This window comes from Diaporthe batatas, assembly GCF_019321695.1.
Source record: "Diaporthe batatas strain CRI 302-4 chromosome Unknown Contig00008, whole genome shotgun sequence".
In the NCBI taxonomy this organism is placed as follows: domain Eukaryota; kingdom Fungi; phylum Ascomycota; class Sordariomycetes; order Diaporthales; family Diaporthaceae; genus Diaporthe; species Diaporthe batatas.
This window is the reverse complement of record NW_025408555.1, coordinates 5,777-21,032: the sequence shown is the minus strand read 5'-3', so window position 1 is coordinate 21,032 and position 15,256 is coordinate 5,777. Positions and strand designations below refer to the sequence as shown.

The 15,256-nt window shown below is 56.9% G+C and overlaps 7 protein-coding genes across 7 annotated transcripts; 4 read left to right on the top strand and 3 right to left on the bottom strand.

Annotated features, from left to right (window-relative positions):
• Nucleotides 1-369: 369 nt before the first annotated feature.
• Nucleotides 370-3,647, top strand: KVR01_007116 (uncharacterized protein). Its single transcript, XM_044787970.1, has 5 exons — nt 370-911; nt 970-2,320; nt 2,390-2,792; nt 2,885-2,917; nt 3,063-3,647. Exons 1-5 carry the CDS (start codon nt 773-775, stop codon nt 3,093-3,095), a joined length of 1,959 nt encoding a protein of 652 aa, XP_044643369.1. The 5' UTR covers nt 370-772; the 3' UTR covers nt 3,096-3,647.
• KVR01_007194 (uncharacterized protein) lies at nt 3,633-4,643 on the bottom strand. Its single transcript, XM_044782709.1, has 3 exons — nt 4,304-4,643; nt 4,010-4,169; nt 3,633-3,948 (listed from the first exon to the last, which is right to left on the bottom strand). Exons 1-3 carry the CDS (start codon nt 4,464-4,466, stop codon nt 3,858-3,860), a joined length of 414 nt encoding a protein of 137 aa, XP_044643447.1. The 5' UTR covers nt 4,467-4,643; the 3' UTR covers nt 3,633-3,857.
• A 1,132-nt stretch (nt 4,644-5,775) lies between these two features.
• KVR01_007396 (uncharacterized protein) lies at nt 5,776-7,078 on the top strand. Its single transcript, XM_044783864.1, has 3 exons — nt 5,776-5,965; nt 6,082-6,374; nt 6,432-7,078. Exons 1-3 carry the CDS (start codon nt 5,910-5,912, stop codon nt 6,485-6,487), a joined length of 405 nt encoding a protein of 134 aa, XP_044643649.1. The 5' UTR covers nt 5,776-5,909; the 3' UTR covers nt 6,488-7,078.
• Nucleotides 7,079-7,150: 72 nt separating this feature from the next.
• KVR01_007274 (uncharacterized protein) lies at nt 7,151-7,810 on the bottom strand (the record flags this gene model as incomplete). Its single annotated transcript, XM_044788102.1, has 5 exons — nt 7,151-7,173; nt 7,225-7,266; nt 7,346-7,424; nt 7,519-7,651; nt 7,788-7,810. 5 exons carry the CDS (start codon nt 7,808-7,810, stop codon nt 7,151-7,153), a joined length of 300 nt encoding a protein of 99 aa, XP_044643527.1.
• Nucleotides 7,811-8,795: 985 nt separating this feature from the next.
• Nucleotides 8,796-10,293, top strand: KVR01_007349 (uncharacterized protein; the record flags this gene model as incomplete). The annotated part of the gene is made up of 3 exons (XM_044786084.1): nt 8,796-9,041; nt 9,173-9,925; nt 9,997-10,293. The coding sequence occupies 3 exons, from the start codon at nt 8,796-8,798 to the stop codon at nt 10,291-10,293; spliced, it is 1,296 nt and encodes a 431-aa protein (XP_044643602.1).
• A 1,078-nt stretch (nt 10,294-11,371) lies between these two features.
• On the top strand, nt 11,372-12,041 carry KVR01_007350 (uncharacterized protein; the record flags this gene model as incomplete). Its single annotated transcript, XM_044794795.1, has 3 exons — nt 11,372-11,489; nt 11,555-11,967; nt 12,021-12,041. The coding sequence occupies 3 exons, from the start codon at nt 11,372-11,374 to the stop codon at nt 12,039-12,041; spliced, it is 552 nt and encodes a 183-aa protein (XP_044643603.1).
• Nucleotides 12,042-13,156: 1,115 nt separating this feature from the next.
• KVR01_007574 (uncharacterized protein) lies at nt 13,157-14,955 on the bottom strand (the record flags this gene model as incomplete). Its single annotated transcript, XM_044793154.1, has 4 exons — nt 14,208-14,955; nt 13,866-14,151; nt 13,621-13,803; nt 13,157-13,553 (listed from the first exon to the last, which is right to left on the bottom strand). The coding sequence occupies exons 1-4, from the start codon at nt 14,479-14,481 to the stop codon at nt 13,157-13,159; spliced, it is 1,140 nt and encodes a 379-aa protein (XP_044643827.1). The 5' UTR covers nt 14,482-14,955.
• Between the last annotated feature and the right edge of the window lie 301 nt (nt 14,956-15,256).

The following is a 15,256-nucleotide window of genomic DNA, read 5'->3' as shown; positions in this document are numbered from 1 at the left end:
TCTTTGGAGGAGATTTAGCAACAAGGACTGCAACAGGGTGGAAATGGAAAGGTTGTGGTGAACGAACGTAGGAAAGAGTGCTGCTGTATGTCGTGCCAGGGAGGAGTGGATGGGTGCGATGGGCAGGCTGGTTGTCGATACGGGCCGCATCAAGTCGACGGGTGAGAGCAGCACATGTCATTCCCAGGTTAGCTAGCCACTTGATCAACTGCCCCGGGCACCCCACCTTACCCTTAGCGGGCCACCCGCCTGTATGTACGGAGGAGGTACTCAGGTACTCACGAGCTGCCCCAGCTAAAGTACATGTATGTACTGTGTGCTACATCTAGCACCAAAATAAGCGGGGCATTGCTGCCTGGGTACGGACCACTCCGTTCTTTGTGTCACACTCCCGGGGTGAAGGGGTGACTGACTGATGGTCCCTCCCTCTTCCTTTTATCATCATCGTCATCCAACCCGCGCCAAGTGCTTTTCAAAGACGAAAACTGCAACAATTCTTCTTCACTACGGAGGGCTGCGCCGCCGAACACCTCGCGTTCTCCATATCACGTGTTTTCTCAGCTGGGAAGTCGGGCTCACAAGCGTTCTTGCCGTGTGCCAGACCCGCAATTTGTGCAGTCGGCCGAGTTAGAGTGGGGGGAGACAAAGTGTGAGTGAGACTGACGGCGCTGGTGAGAGTCGCCAGAGGGCAGCACATCCATCCTACAGGGCTGGCTCACTTGTCAACACCTCACATGGCCAACCCACCTTTGGTACCAATACAACTTTGAAAATGGCCAAGGGGAAGAAAGGCAGGGCTGCAAAGGCAGCTCGCTACCGGGCCATGGCAGCAACCCCTGCCCAGCAGCAACACCAACCACAGAGCATCATCTCTCAGTACGTGCCAAGGGCTGCGGCCGTCAAACTCCACGGTCAGTCTCCGTGGGAATATGCCCCCGTGCAGCCCCTCCTTCTGAACATTGGTGACAGGCTTTTCTCTGGCGGACGAGGCTAGAAACACCGCCGAACACCGGAAGGGTTGGGATGCTCTGGCCAAGCTCCGAACCCAGCCCGTCACCTTCGTGAGCGCCGGCATGGTCGAGCCCTTGAAAGACCTCGAACAGCTTGGGCACGACACCGAGGATGCGGCCGAAACGCCCCAGGCGCATCAGGGCGGCCAGGACCTAGGCGGCGACGCCGCGGGCGATGCGGACGATGCGGACGCACACCTGCAAAGCGGTGATCAGGAGCCCTCCTTTTTCATTGACACCAGCGGTGACCAGACCCTGTCACGCCACCACGTGGAGCCCGTCGTCATGCCCGAGCTTCAGTTGTCGGGTGACGAGTCGAGTTCGAGTGAGGATGTTGTTCTCTTCAAGGGAAGGAACGCTGCTCGCACCGACAATACTTTCCCGCCTGTTGCCGACGATATTACGATACAGGTTCAAGCTATCCAGACCACTGTCCAGAAAATATCTCAGGCTGGGCCAGTTCGACCAAACGCACCGGCCGCGCGTTCTGAAACTCCGCCGCTCTGGCAACTGCGTGGCCACAACGACGAGGACGCAATATTTGCCGACTACGTTGCAAACATGAGCGAGGATGATGAGGCAGATGGTGACGGCGATGGTGACGTTGAAAGGGCTCGGCTGTATGCGATGTTCTCAGGTAACCGGGATCTCGGTGGCTCCGATGGGGATGTGGTGATCGGGCAGGAATCCGATAGCGACGCTTCCGAAGATGCTGAGGACCCAGGCGACGGGAGGAGCCCAGCGGCTTTGGAGATAGGCAAGTCTATGACGGCCGAGGATACCGATATGACAGACGAGGCCTTGGCTCGGCTGCTCGCTCAACAAGAAGAGCTCGGCTTAGACGACGACGAGATGATGTTGCTCGCCGGCAATGGATTAGGCGTGGTGCGTTCATCAAGACACAAGAACTCCAATGGACGCGAAGAGACCATTTCCTTCAAGGCAGGGAGGTCTGCCAAGACAGGTGGGCGTGGGCCAGTTCCCAGTGCGAGAGAAGTCGCAGAGGCGTTTGATGATCTGGACTTGATGGACTGGGGCCGACACAACCCGCCTCGAAAGCCCAAGGGCAAGCGCGGACAGCCGACATTTGATATATCAGATTCTGAGCTAGAGGAGACACTCCAGGCTACTTGGAAGGCCGATCGTCTTCGCAAGAAGGACAAGAAACAACAGCGCGAAGAGCTACGTGCGCAGGGCCTCCTCGGCAAGAATGTCGACCCGAACGATCCGCGTGTGAAGTACCAGAGTGGCATGACTCTGGACCAGATCAAAGAGGAGATGCGGACCTTCCTCTGCGGCGCCGATGAGACGTAAGTAGTTGTTGGCCCGCGAGACCACGATGGATGCCGCAAGCTGACTCGCCCCCGCTTTACCTACAGACTGACACTACCCCCCATGGACGCTTCTGCACGCAAGATCATTCATGAGCTTGCCAACAAGTTCAACATCAAATCTAAATCCGCAGGCCACGGTGAGACCCGCCGGCCGTCTCTCTACCGCACCAAAAGAACGGTCAGATACTCTGAGCCATCTTTCGAACAGGTCTTCGCCCGTGCTGGGCGCAGGTACTTTCCCCGCCTCGATCAGAAGGGCAAGGCGCCCAGAGGAGGAGGAGGCGGCGGCGGCATGGGCAGGTCGGGTCGCGGCATCAACCATGCGGCATTCACACTCAAGGATGGTGAAGTGGTGGGAGGCGGTGCGCCGGAGCTTGATCAGGCTAACAAGGGCCGGGCTATGCTGGAGAAGATGGGCTGGTCCACGGGCATGGCACTCGGATCACAGGTACGTTCGCAAGGATCCGCGACATCGACAGCCAGGCAGTGTCTATGCAGGCAGCTTGGAGACCAGTCGTCGCTAACAGCCTTACTTCACAGGACAACAAGGGCATCCTTCAACCACTCGCCTCTGTAAGTAACGCTCTGTCCACTATCCTTCCTGTCTTCTGGCGACACACCTTGCGCAAGGGGCTGCTTCCAGGTCATCAGACTGTCTGCTCCTTTGCGTGAACAAAAGAGCCTTGGAACAGCGCCGTAGCTAATCTAGAACATGTAGGTCGTCAAGCGTACGAAGGCTGGCTTGGGTTGATCGGAGAACCCGTGTCGCAAGTGGAGGTAACTGCATCGAGAACCGGCCGAGTGTATCGGGTCATGTCGCACGAGGGAAGGGGGCGTGCCACAGTGGTGCTGTAAGATCACTGCACGGGCTGTGGACCTGGGTGATGGGCATTTCGTGTATGAAAAAGCATTATTGTCTTCCATTAGAACGGGACACCGTTTGTCTCGGGCGACGGGCTGTATTCATGTTAGAATAGAACAAACAAGCTTAGAAACTCGGAATGTGGTTTCAACAAGGACTTTCACCACCGCCAGAGACCGCCTCCATCTCCGCCAGCCTCCAAAAATGGGAAGGCACGAAGCGCGACAATGCACTCGAGTTCTCACATCATTCCGCGTTGTTCTGAAGTGTGACGCGGCAGATAATGTGGTAGCTGTGAGATCAGCAGATGCCGTTCCTGCGCGTCATCTCTTGATTTACGCGGGCCGGCCCCTTGCGGCATAATGTAAAGCACAAATAAACAAAGCGGAGCGCGTCTAAAGGCCAACAAACATCGAGTTTCTTGTTCATATGCACGATTTCATTGCTTCCGAAACCCTATTCTGAAGGAGTATTTGTACAGCCGCAAACCCCGTTGACCGTGTGAAAAAGCATTGCCCCAAAAACAAGACCATCCGTGACGCATTAAGACACCCAAGGATCATGGGCCTTGGTATATCTCATCAAGTACCAAATGCCAAAGCTCATCCTGTGCCCATAGAGAAAAAGGAAATCCAGACCCTAGCCACGCGCTTATTTCGTGGAGGAAGAGTACTTGGTGACGGCCTTCGTGCCCTCAGACACGGCGTGCTTGGCCAGCTCACCAGGCAGGATGAGACGGACACTGTGACATGGATGTTAGCAGCGCGTCGGGCGGGTCGGCGGTAGCAGCAGGGAGGGCTCACGAGGTCTGGATCTCTCGGGAGGAGATGGTAGACTTCTTGTTGTAGGCAGCAAGCTTGGAAGCCTCGGTGGCGACGCGCTCGAAGATGTCGTTGACGAACGAGTTGAGGATGGACATGGCACGGTTGGAGATACCAGTGTCGGGGTGGACCTGCTTGAGGACTGTTGCGACGCGTGGGGTCAGCATGTGCTGGGGTTTGGAGGGGCCAGGTCGCGTGTCGGAGCAGAGCGCGCGGCCCCACTGCGGACGAATGCGACACAGGCAAATGGGAAAGACGCGTCTCGATGCAACTTACCCTTGTAGATGTAGGAGGAGTAGGTCTCCTTGCGAGCCTTGGTGCGCTTCTTCTTGTCGCCAGAAGCAGCGGTCTTCTTGCCGGCGTCCTTCTTCTCAGGAGCCTTGGAGGCAGTGGCGGGGGCCTTGGAGGCGGGCTTCTTGTCTGCGGCCTTGGGAGGCATTTTGGTGATGTTTTGAGAATGTGGGGGAAAGTGGACAAGATGGATTGCAGATGCAGATGGATGGAATCCAAAAGACGTGGTTGTCGCGAGTAAAATGGGGTTGAGCGTTGGGTGGTGATGAGATGGGAGAGTGGTGAAGGCGGCGAGATTTGGGGGGTGGGAGGTGCCGGGCTTTTGTAGGCCTCGAGCTGGCGCTGAGAGCTGGCTGATTAAAAAACCACCTGCCCGAAATCAGAATCACAGAGGGCAGGCCGTAGCTACCCTGCAAGCGCGTGTTTTTGGTCCGTGCCCCCGCCGAGATGGGGCGCGCCTGCCCTGTTTTTCAGGTGCAGATACCGAAATGGTATAGTTCTGTTAACACGTTACTTTCGCAGGGGGCGATGAAAATCACAGGCTCTCCTCCCTTCCGTTCCCATGCAGGAGGGACCGCAAAGGGATCATCACATGTCCGCATTGCACACAACGTGCAAGAGCTGTGGAGAACTGCACCCTGCCATGGCTCATCCTGAGCATTCACTCTCCGTTTACCCTTCAACCACCCTTCCTTGTCCTTGGATGATGTGGTCCCATGGGGCAGTGGCCCGTCCTCCAGTTCCATAGTAGGGTTTACGTTAGAACTTCATTCCCTGTGGGGTGTCCTCCCAAGCTTCCAAAGCATGGCCCCCTATGGGATGTCCTCCAACATGATAGCCTGGCCCAGTCCTTGGTACACTTTAATACTGGGCATTTTCATATGGTACACTCGGTGGACGGTTGGTTCTTCTGAGATAGATCCAGTGTACTCCACACATGTGAATAACCTCAGGTAGACTGCATGCAGGTGCACTGCCTGGCAGCCTCCGAGGTCGTTGCAGGCACTTGTGTCCGGAGCCCTTCCCCAGAGAGGATGGCTCTCAACCCCGTCCGTACCTGCATTCAAAAATAGTATCTTTGCGCCTGCCCACACACCTTGGTACATTGGTGCTTGTCCTGCAAGCCGTGGTGGTGTGGCACGGTAACCAAAATGAATACCTAGGTACCTAGGTACCTGGTAAGTGACACACGGGGTGGGACTGCAGGTCCTAGCGAGCTGATTTTAGTCAGAGCCCAAGCGAAAATAAACAAAAAAGACAAGGGCACCGTCTTATTGGCCAAGTGCCGTAATTTCCGGTGTTTCTGGCTCTCTCGTCTGTTTTTTTGGCCGGGTGCAAGTGCATCCGATTCGGGAAAGGTCGATTCCTGGGAAGCGCGCCCCAACTTTTCGAATCACAGTACTGCAGATGCAACGAGTACTTAATCCACAGAGTCCCCCACCATCTTCTACTTCCACCAGATCCCACCACATCTCGCAACATCATCACCAATAACCAACCACTTTTCTGCATCCATCATTCTCGGACGTTTACGTCGCCTCAACATCAGCTTCTCAATCCCACCTTTTTCACCCCACCAACTACCATCAAAATGACTGGAGGCGGCAAGTCCGGCGGCAAGGCCAGCGGCTCCAAGAGCGCGCAATCGTGAGTCCACCATGCCCGATCCAGATCCACCCTTGCCTATTGTGTTCGGACGCGACTAGACGCGTCCCACATGGTGTTCAACCCCGACTGGACAGCTGCTAACCCTCGCTCTTCAGTCGTTCCTCCAAGGCTGGTCTGGCGTTCCCCGTCGGCCGTGTCCACCGTCTGCTCCGCAAGGGCAACTACGCTCAGCGTGTCGGTGCCGGTGCCCCCGTCTACCTGGCCGCTGTCCTCGAGTACCTCGCTGCTGAGATTCTCGAGCTGGCTGGCAACGCTGCGCGTGACAACAAGAAGACTCGTATCATCCCCCGTCACCTGCAACTCGCCATCCGAAACGACGAGGAGCTGAACAAGCTCCTGGGCCACGTCACCATCGCCCAGGGTGGTGTCCTGCCCAACATTCACCAGAGTATGTTTCCGTCCATCTTCCACATCGCATCACGCAGTCGTCTAACATACCTCACAGACCTCCTGCCCAAGAAGACCGGCAAGACGGGCAAGAACGCGAGCCAAGAGCTGTAGATGTAGGGTGTTTGCGCTTTTGCTTTTCATTTTCCGGTCGGCACGTTTGGGTTGTTCATGACACGGGGTCACGGTTACAGGGTCACTTTTACGGTTGTGTTTTTGCACGTTTGGGTTGTACATTAATTCCCAAGGGATCATCATGGTCATGAAATGAATACCACATCAAGAACAACAAACACTTGGCTCCCTCGACCGCTTGCTCGTGACTGTTTTCCAACTTGGTCCACTGGGCTCGGCCTCATGGCCATTCTCGTGCAGGGGCTTGGGCAGGGGTGCTCGGTTTCTTTGTATGCCTCCTGCTCCGCCTGCCGGTTGCAAAGGGAGGCCGGGCCCAAGCATTATGCTGCGGTATGGCCTGGAGGGCAGCGACCTTCCCCGCTCCAAATGCCATGGAGCAGATTGAGCAGCGCCCATGTGTCTCTGAGCGCGTGATGCTAGCCTTCCAGGTGCGACTTTCCCCGGTGGAGTCGAGAGAGGATGGAGTATCGCGAAAGCGCAGCTGTCCGACACGTCCGGCGGAAGCACAGGACACTGCATGTCACGTCACGTAGTGCCGCAGGAACGTGGTTGCGATTGTTTTGTTTCCCATTGAACTGCCCTGTACCACTGCGCTGCTATGTACACGATACCCTCCTGAACCCACGCATGCCGAATCTATGTCTAGTATTTTAATGGTGGAGGAGCTACGGTCCGGTCAGCTTAAATAGGCCCACGGGGGCAGAGGGCTAACTCACGTTCGAGTATTGGGGCCGGCAGGTTTCTCTCGTACTTGGATCCTGAGAGGCCCGGTGTCAGTGTCGAGTCCGCAACGGCAGAGCCCAGCGACGGTTGCGGGGTGGAACGAGGAGAACATACCTCCGGGTGCGGTGGGCGGTGCATAAGGATCGGGGTGCTTCCACGTATCCAGGAGCTTCTCTGTCTCCTTCAACAGCGCCTGATGAGAGCATCCCAAAGTCAGCCCTGGCCCTGAGCTGCGCGTTGACAGACACGCAGGATGGTCGATGGTGGTCTCCCGGGGCGTGACATACCCTTTGCTGTCTGGGCTCGGTGATGTTCCGGTTGGCTTCGAAGAGGGAGCGAATGTAGATGGCTTGGCCACGCCAGAGGTGTCGATGAACCGCCCAGTCGAGGGCAAGCTTCAAGGAGCGCCGGTAGAGGGAGCTGTGGACCAAGAGCAACCGGTCAGCGATTGGGGCCGAACAGGCGGCAGCCGGCAGCCAGCAGCCAGCGATACTCACCCGCTCACAGGAGCAGGGCGCGGAGGGCGGGGGAGCGGGTGGTGGGGAGAGAGGCTCACAGGGCAGCTTGCCGGGACGACATGATGGGCGAGGCAGGCTGTTTCGGGTTCCTCGTGAAGGAATTGGAATTGGGTGGGATGCGTTGTGCCCAGGGCGGGATCGAGTCGAGCGCTCGTGCTGCCTTGCGAGGCTTCGGGGCAGACGGAACATGCAGTGGCTGTCCGGCTGGGGAGGTGGGACAGCGTATGTCGTCAGGCAGGGTGTCAATCTGAATCTATCTCCAAGTCTCAATTGATGCCTCGATTACTAGGCCGGACTTGCTGCAGGGGAGCGAGCAGCCAGAAACGCTGGGGCTCTGGGATCTTTGGGGGGGGGGAGCTCTTCTGCTGCTGGTCATCGTGGCGGATCAAAATCTGATTGGCCTGGCCCCGGTGCGGCCAGCCGAAGTACCCAGGTACCGCAGTACCCTGCCAACCTGCGGGCTGCAGCTCTCCCACGCAGCAGCATCTCTGAGGTATCGGCAGCTTGAAGCTTTCAAGACAGGGAGGGCGAGATGAGCACACCACCACGTGCATCTGTAGTCGGTGTACATACAGTACGTACAGTACACATACTCCGTTGGTCGTCGTCCGGCAGAGCCCTGTGCCTCTCTGCCTGGCCGCCGTGACAGCCCCAAGGCGCATCGTGTTTCGAGGCCCCGTCCTCCCGGCTACCCGGTAGAAATCGGGGGCCCATACCCGACCGGCCACGGCGAGGACCGCTGACGTCCTACCCAGCTACCTTGACCAGCTGCCACCTGCCACCTGCCTCCCAATCCTGGTAGACGGGGCCATTTTACTGCTTCAGGTCCGCTTCCATTTTTGGCCCGGCTTGCATTTCTCCCACCGCCGTGACTAGACCAGACCTTTCCCTCTCCCACTCCTCCCTCTCCACTCCTCTCTTCCACAAGTCTTGCACAAAGGCCATTCGCATCCGGCCTCGTCTGCGCATCGCCCAGTCGGTTGCCTGCTTGTTTGTTTTCTCACCCGCCTGCCGCATCGCCCTCGAAAGCCTCTCGCTCGCCCAACATGCTCAGGACTCTGCGCACGACAGCGCGCGCTGTCCACTTGCGCCCCTTGCAATCCCTCCAGCACAAATCAGCCATCCTGCCCCTGCCCGCCTTGATGCAACATGTCCGCACATACGCCGACAAGGTCGTCCAGGTCCCTCAGATGGCCGAGTCCATCTCAGAAGGCACCCTCAAGCAGTGGAGCAAGCAGATTGGCGACTTCGTCGAGCAGGACGAGGAGATTGCCACCATCGAGACCGACAAGGTGCGCTAGCCACCCCCCTCTCGCCCGGCCTTTGTCCCTGCCTCCACCCTGCCCCTGAAGAGCCCCCCTTCCCCGTATCTTCCCACTCCCACCTGCATGTGACCGGGACGCTGACGGCCCTTTCCACACAGATCGATGTTGCTGTGAACGCCCCCGAGGCCGGCACGATCAAGGAGTTCCTTGTCAACGAGGAGGACACTGTCACCGTGGGCCAGGACATCGTCCGACTGGAGCTCGGGGGTGCCCCTCCCGAGGGCGCCGCCAAGTCCGAGGCTCAGGAGCCCTCGCAGGAGCAGCCCAAGGATGAGGCCAAGGAGCCCGAGAAGAAGCCCGAACCTGCGTCGACGGCCCCGCCCCAGCAACAAGAAACGAAGCCCGCACAGCCTCCCGCTGCCTCCGGGAAGAAGGAGCCCGCCGCGCCCTCAAAACCGGCCAAGGACGCCAAGGATGCGCCAGCTCCTGCGTCTGTGGGCGACCGCGAGGAACGCCGTGTCAAGATGAACAGGATGCGGCTGCGGATCTCGGAGCGTCTCAAGCAGTCGCAGAACACCGCTGCCTCGCTGACGACCTTCAACGAGGTCGACATGTCATCTATAATGGAGTTCCGCAAGCTCTACAAGGACGAGGTGCTCAAGAAGACGGGTGTGAAGCTTGGTTTCATGAGCGCCTTCACCCGCGCCGCCTGCCTGGCCATGAAGGAGATCCCCGCCGTCAACGCGTCCATCGAGGGCCCCAACGGGGGCGACACGATCGTCTTCAGGGACTACGTGGACGTCAGCGTTGCCGTTGCTACCGAGAAGGGCTTGGTAACGCCGGTCGTGCGGAACGCCGAGAAGATGGACATGGTTGGCGTCGAGAAGGCCATTGCGGACCTGGGCAAGAAGGTGTGTGGAACTCGTAGTTTGACCTCGGGGTCTCGTTTTCACAGAAGGCTAACAGCAGCTTCTCACCATAGGCGCGCGACGGCAAGCTCACCCTCGAGGACATGGCTGGAGGTACCTTCACCATCAGCAACGGCGGTGTGTTCGGCTCTCTGATGGGCACACCCATCATCAACCTGCCCCAGACCGCCGTCCTGGGACTTCACTCCATCAAGGAGCGGGCTGTTGTCGTGAACGGCAAGATCGAGGCCAGGCCGATGATGTACCTCGCCCTGACTTATGACCACCGTCTTCTTGACGGCAAGGAGGCCGTCCAGTTCCTGGTCAAGATCAAGGAGTTCATCGAGGACCCCAGGCGCATGCTGCTGTAAGCCCTGGTGGGCCCGGCGTAGGACTGGGATTGTCTCGGGTTGTCTCGGGTTTGGCCAGGTGGTCGGCGCAGGGGTTGGATTGCGTTTGTGTGGTGGCATACAGGCAGCCAGTGTCAATAGTGTACAATAGAATGAGCTGAGCAAGTGCCGGTACGGTGTGAAGGCAAGCTTCTTAACTAGGATTTGTAGCACTATTCGGATGGCGGGATTCATATTCGTCTGAACCATTACCTGTACAAAGTTGGTGCTCCCTAGGCACACAGCGAGAACGCGAGGCCGGCCAGGGGCGAAGAGAAGTAATACTGAGGATGCTTTGGGACGAGGATTTGCACCAAGGTGAGTGTCGCCAAGATCACTGCATGCCAATCACTACGCCGCAGGGGGGGGGGGGCGTAATCGAGGCGATATCGCTGCTACAAAATGCAAGTTGATTTGGCCTGCCTCGGAAAGCATGCCGTCTCAGGGCTCACTTTTACTGCGGGTGGTGCGAGCTGAGAAGTAGACTTGAGTAATGGTTTGTCTGGCGAGAGAAACCTAGGAGAATGCAGCGGTCTGGCCGTGGAGCTGCGATGTGCGGTCCACAATGGTTACCGTTCGGTCATCCCGCTGGCGGTGTCTTTGGCCGGGTGTGATGTAACTGATGTTTAAATAGGTGAACGGCTGTTCAGGTTGTAGTAATGTGGTCTGCTTGTGGGGGGGGGTTGAGTACCTACTGTATGCAGCCAGAGAGGACTCCGTCATGACTTGTTGTTGTCTTCATTTCGTATCCTCGTGCTGGAGTCTGCTTCGGCCAAGCAAAATGATTCTGGCGAAACCCACCGTGCTCCACAACAGACATGCAAACACGAACCTTGGCTCCAACCCTTTTCCCCGTGCTATTCCTGTCCCTTGCCTTGCGAGGCTTAAAGGGGCAAGTGGCACCCCTGTAGAGCCAAAGGTGGCGGTCATAACATTTGAATTGTATTAAGTACTCACCACGCTGTCTCTCACAAGCTCCTGCGTCCAGAGTATTGCCCACCACCAGCAGCCACTTCTCTCTCACGTTCACCTTATTTCCGGACGTCCAATATTCAACAAAATGCTTGCCCCCATCTTCCTCGCCGCCCTGGCCGGCACCGCCGCCGCCCTTCCAGCCCCCCAGACCAAGGGTGATGGCATCACCTATGGCAACTGGACTGTCCGCGCCGATTGGTCCCGTAAGTGCACCACGTCATGCCATCTGATGTTTGCGGCTTGGTTGCTAATCCACTGCTCGTAACAGGCTGCCCAGACGCCAGCCAGTACGATATCACACTGCAGGGGCGCACTGCCGTCACCGGCACAAGTGTTGGAAGTGGCATCGTCGACTTCAGGCTCCCCGTCGCCCCCTTCGACGCCTCCCTGGTCCTGAAGCCCGCTGGCAGTACCGGCTTCGGCTCCCCATTCCCCCCCAGGATGGTCGACGTGGCTCTGCTCGAGACCGCTGATGCCGACGGGAACTTCGGCACGGCCACCTTCCAGCCCGAGAAGCCCGGCGCCACCAGTGTCGACGCCGTCATTGCCCAGGTCGCTTGGTTCACATCGCCCTACCAGGCCTTCATGTCCGCCTCCGAGATCGACTTCGCCACCCTGCAGAAGAACGAGACGGCCACCATCGGTACTACCGTGGACCCCAGCTTCCTGAGGGTTTACTATGTGAGCACAGCCCCCATGTGCCTGGGAATCCCTCCTTTGCTGACTCGAGACAGTGCTCCCACCCCACGGTCTAGGATATATGGCTTTTTTCACCTTTGCAGATATCCAGGCGGGTCTTGGGAAAGGCCAAGTTTAATACTGTATATATCCAGCTTCCGCTCATATATTAACTGCGCGCTACCTTGCTTCGCAACTCTCAACTTTGAGTGACATCATGGCATTGTGCTAAGAATTGCGCACGCTCGTACCATATTCTACTATGAGCATCTGTGATGTACGTTATAGTGAGAATGCATTTCTATCTTATCCGTGTTCATTCTTGTTATTTTATACATTCAAAGTCTTAAACATACAGCACCTTCACATTTTCTATTATTATACAACTTGTGGAAACCTATAATATGAGTTACCTGGTGAGAAATGCGGACTATGACTATTATCATTGATTACTCGAGCGCATAAGAATCGGAATATGTACCGAAGGGGGGGGGGTGGTCTGAAGTACAGTCCGGCAAGGATGTTTGTTCGTCAGCACCACAAAATACAAATACATAAATATCAAGCATTATACACAGTAGCAATTATTTCCCGTCTTAGTGTGGTATTCATGCCTGGGAAGTAACGACTTTAATCTAGGAATGTAGCTAAATAGCTTTACAGTCTTTAAGGCCCCTTTTACCACCTGGTAGCCACCGTGAGATTTCAACTATAGCATTTACTTACACCTATTGTATTATAACTATCGTTATTGGCATCATCTTCTTTCCAAGCGCTGGGCCTTGAGTGCTTACCACCATATGAAGGCGCCATGTATGTCCTTGGATGTATACGGAATAGAAGCGAAACCACATATAGCCTATGAAATTGTAAAAGTCCACCTCTTTCCTCTAGGGAGGGCTCTCGCAGATCCATTTACGGGGTGAACAAATGTGTCAATATAGCAGCACTTGCAATTTTCTATAACTTGAAGTTCTCTTGTGGTGAAGTGGTCTCCCACGATTATGGCTCGAACACATATATTTTGCTCATGCCGAGGCCTTCTACACTGGCATTGCCTGGCGTAGTGGATAGCATTTAAGGTAAAGACGATCAAAATCTCACAACTGGAAGCACAGATCCCCCCTGGCAGAAATTCGCATCACCCTCCAACGTTGTTTCCAAAATGCGCACACGTGTTGGTCGCGCATTTTTAGCCCGTAGTGCAACCGCCAAGTCGAACGCTCTCGGCGTACATCTCATAAGTGTCTGCGTTGGCAGCAGCCTTGGTAGCCGAGAGGGCCTTGGCTGCGGTTGGACCATAGGCCCAGTCAGTGGTACCGTACAGATGCGTCATCTCGTGAAGGATGCTGCCAGCCTTGTCGTAGTCGTCGCCAGAACATTGCGGAGCGAGCTCGGGGAAGTCCCAGAAGCCGTTGTTGGGGCACGGCACGATGACATTGGCAGATGGAACTGTGTACAGCAACGCATCGCCGCTGGTGCAGTCGCTGTATGTGTCGGCACACGAGATCTTGGGCGACGTGGTCTGCACATTGGCGACATCGTTGTAGATGGTCTGCACCTTGGCCTCGTTGGAGGTCGAGATGAACCTTGAGACAAAGCAGGTCAGCGAACGAGCCCTTGGCCAAGGCAAGTGCAGGGTTTAGAGCCACCCACCAGGTTGTGAAATAGTCGGCGGCAGTGCCAGCAGCGGTGTACGCGGCTTTGGCCATCGAGATAGCATCGGAGACGCTTGTCTTCAGGGTGCTGGTCTGCGAGGTGGAGCACGACGAGTACGTGATGGCCCGTCTCTGAATACGAGACGAGGCTGGCACCTCACGCTTGTGCGAGATGTGCTGCCTGGAGAGGAGGAAATCAGTATTGTTCCGACTTGCTCTGGGAGTTCAAAACGGAGAGCCTACTCGGCGACAGAAGATTGGTCGGGGGTAACATCCACCTCCCCAGACGTCACATCCTCGCATACCGCCAGATCCTTGAGCGACGAGGGAGTCTCGGTGCCTTCTGCGTAGCGGAAACCCTGGATGGCCGTGACCTTGGCCTGGGGCACACCGCTGAGCTTGTAGCTCCTGGCAGCGTTGACCGGGACCGTGACTGTCTGCCCGGCCTCGATCTGCTGGAATGAGCTGGGCGTCAGGCCGGTACGCTTGTAGTTGACGTACATGCCCTCGAATGGGAGAGCGTTGCCCTCTGCGCGGGTTAGACACTGTGCTGGGCATCAACCTTGATGGTCATGTTTTACACACCTGCATCGGCCACCAACAGATCCTTGGTGGCATGGTCGCTGAAGACCGTGTTGCCCTTGAAGACCGAGATGGTCTCGCTCCCCGTGTTTGTCACTGCGACGTTGACAACATGGCTGTCGGAATCCGTGATTTCGATAGACAGGGGGCAGGCGGCCGAGGCAGCACCCGCGAGGAGAGCGATGGGAAGGGCTTTGGCAATCATGTTGGCTGGCTGGCAGATGGACTTGGCCGGGTGGAGGATGGCTGGACGGACGGGTGCAGAGGATGCCAGCATTCAGGAGGGCTGAATGCCGTCCACTTTATATACACGGCCATGCCTCATGGCTGCCCAGTGTTGGGCGGATGGACGTCGTCGTCGTCGTCCTCGTCCTCGTACAAGGGGTGAGATAGGCCAGGCCGGAGGAGATTCCCCCGTCGAGGAGGTGACGCCCAGGAGGTGACGCCCCAAGAACGAATAGCAGGAGACATTTGCCCACTTGTTCCAAGGTGTAGCACCGTTTAGGTGAGATATCACCTAATCTCCATTTGGAAGGAGGCGGGTTAAGCATACTAGAGCCTCTTGGCAGAGACTTGTTTAAGATAAGCTTCGGCAGCCAAGCCACGTCGAGGAGGTGCCGGAGCAGGGGGGTGGTATGCATGCTACGAGACCTCATCGCCGGACCACAAAGTGGATATAGCGATGCTCTGCTGGCCTGTGGGTGCGCCCAGACCTGCCAGAGTGGACGCGTAGGCGGCGGCATCACCCGGCCATTTCGCGCGTCGGTGATGGCGGCTTCGGGTCGAAACAGGCAGGTGTCACTCACTGCCAGCGAGACATGGGCGCAGCCGGGGCCTTGTGGGGGCGAGAATTACCTGGCAGGCAGGTTGTTTTGCCTGATTCCGCCAATATTATTCTCAAGTGGCCCTGAGTCAAGCATACTGTAACCTGGGCAGTACAAATCACCAGGCATTGCCAGACTTGGCCATGAGAACAACCGAGCGCGTGCTGGGAAAATGGGTCCCAAGTAACAGTACTGAAAAAACAATTACCAGGTAATCAATATGGTAGT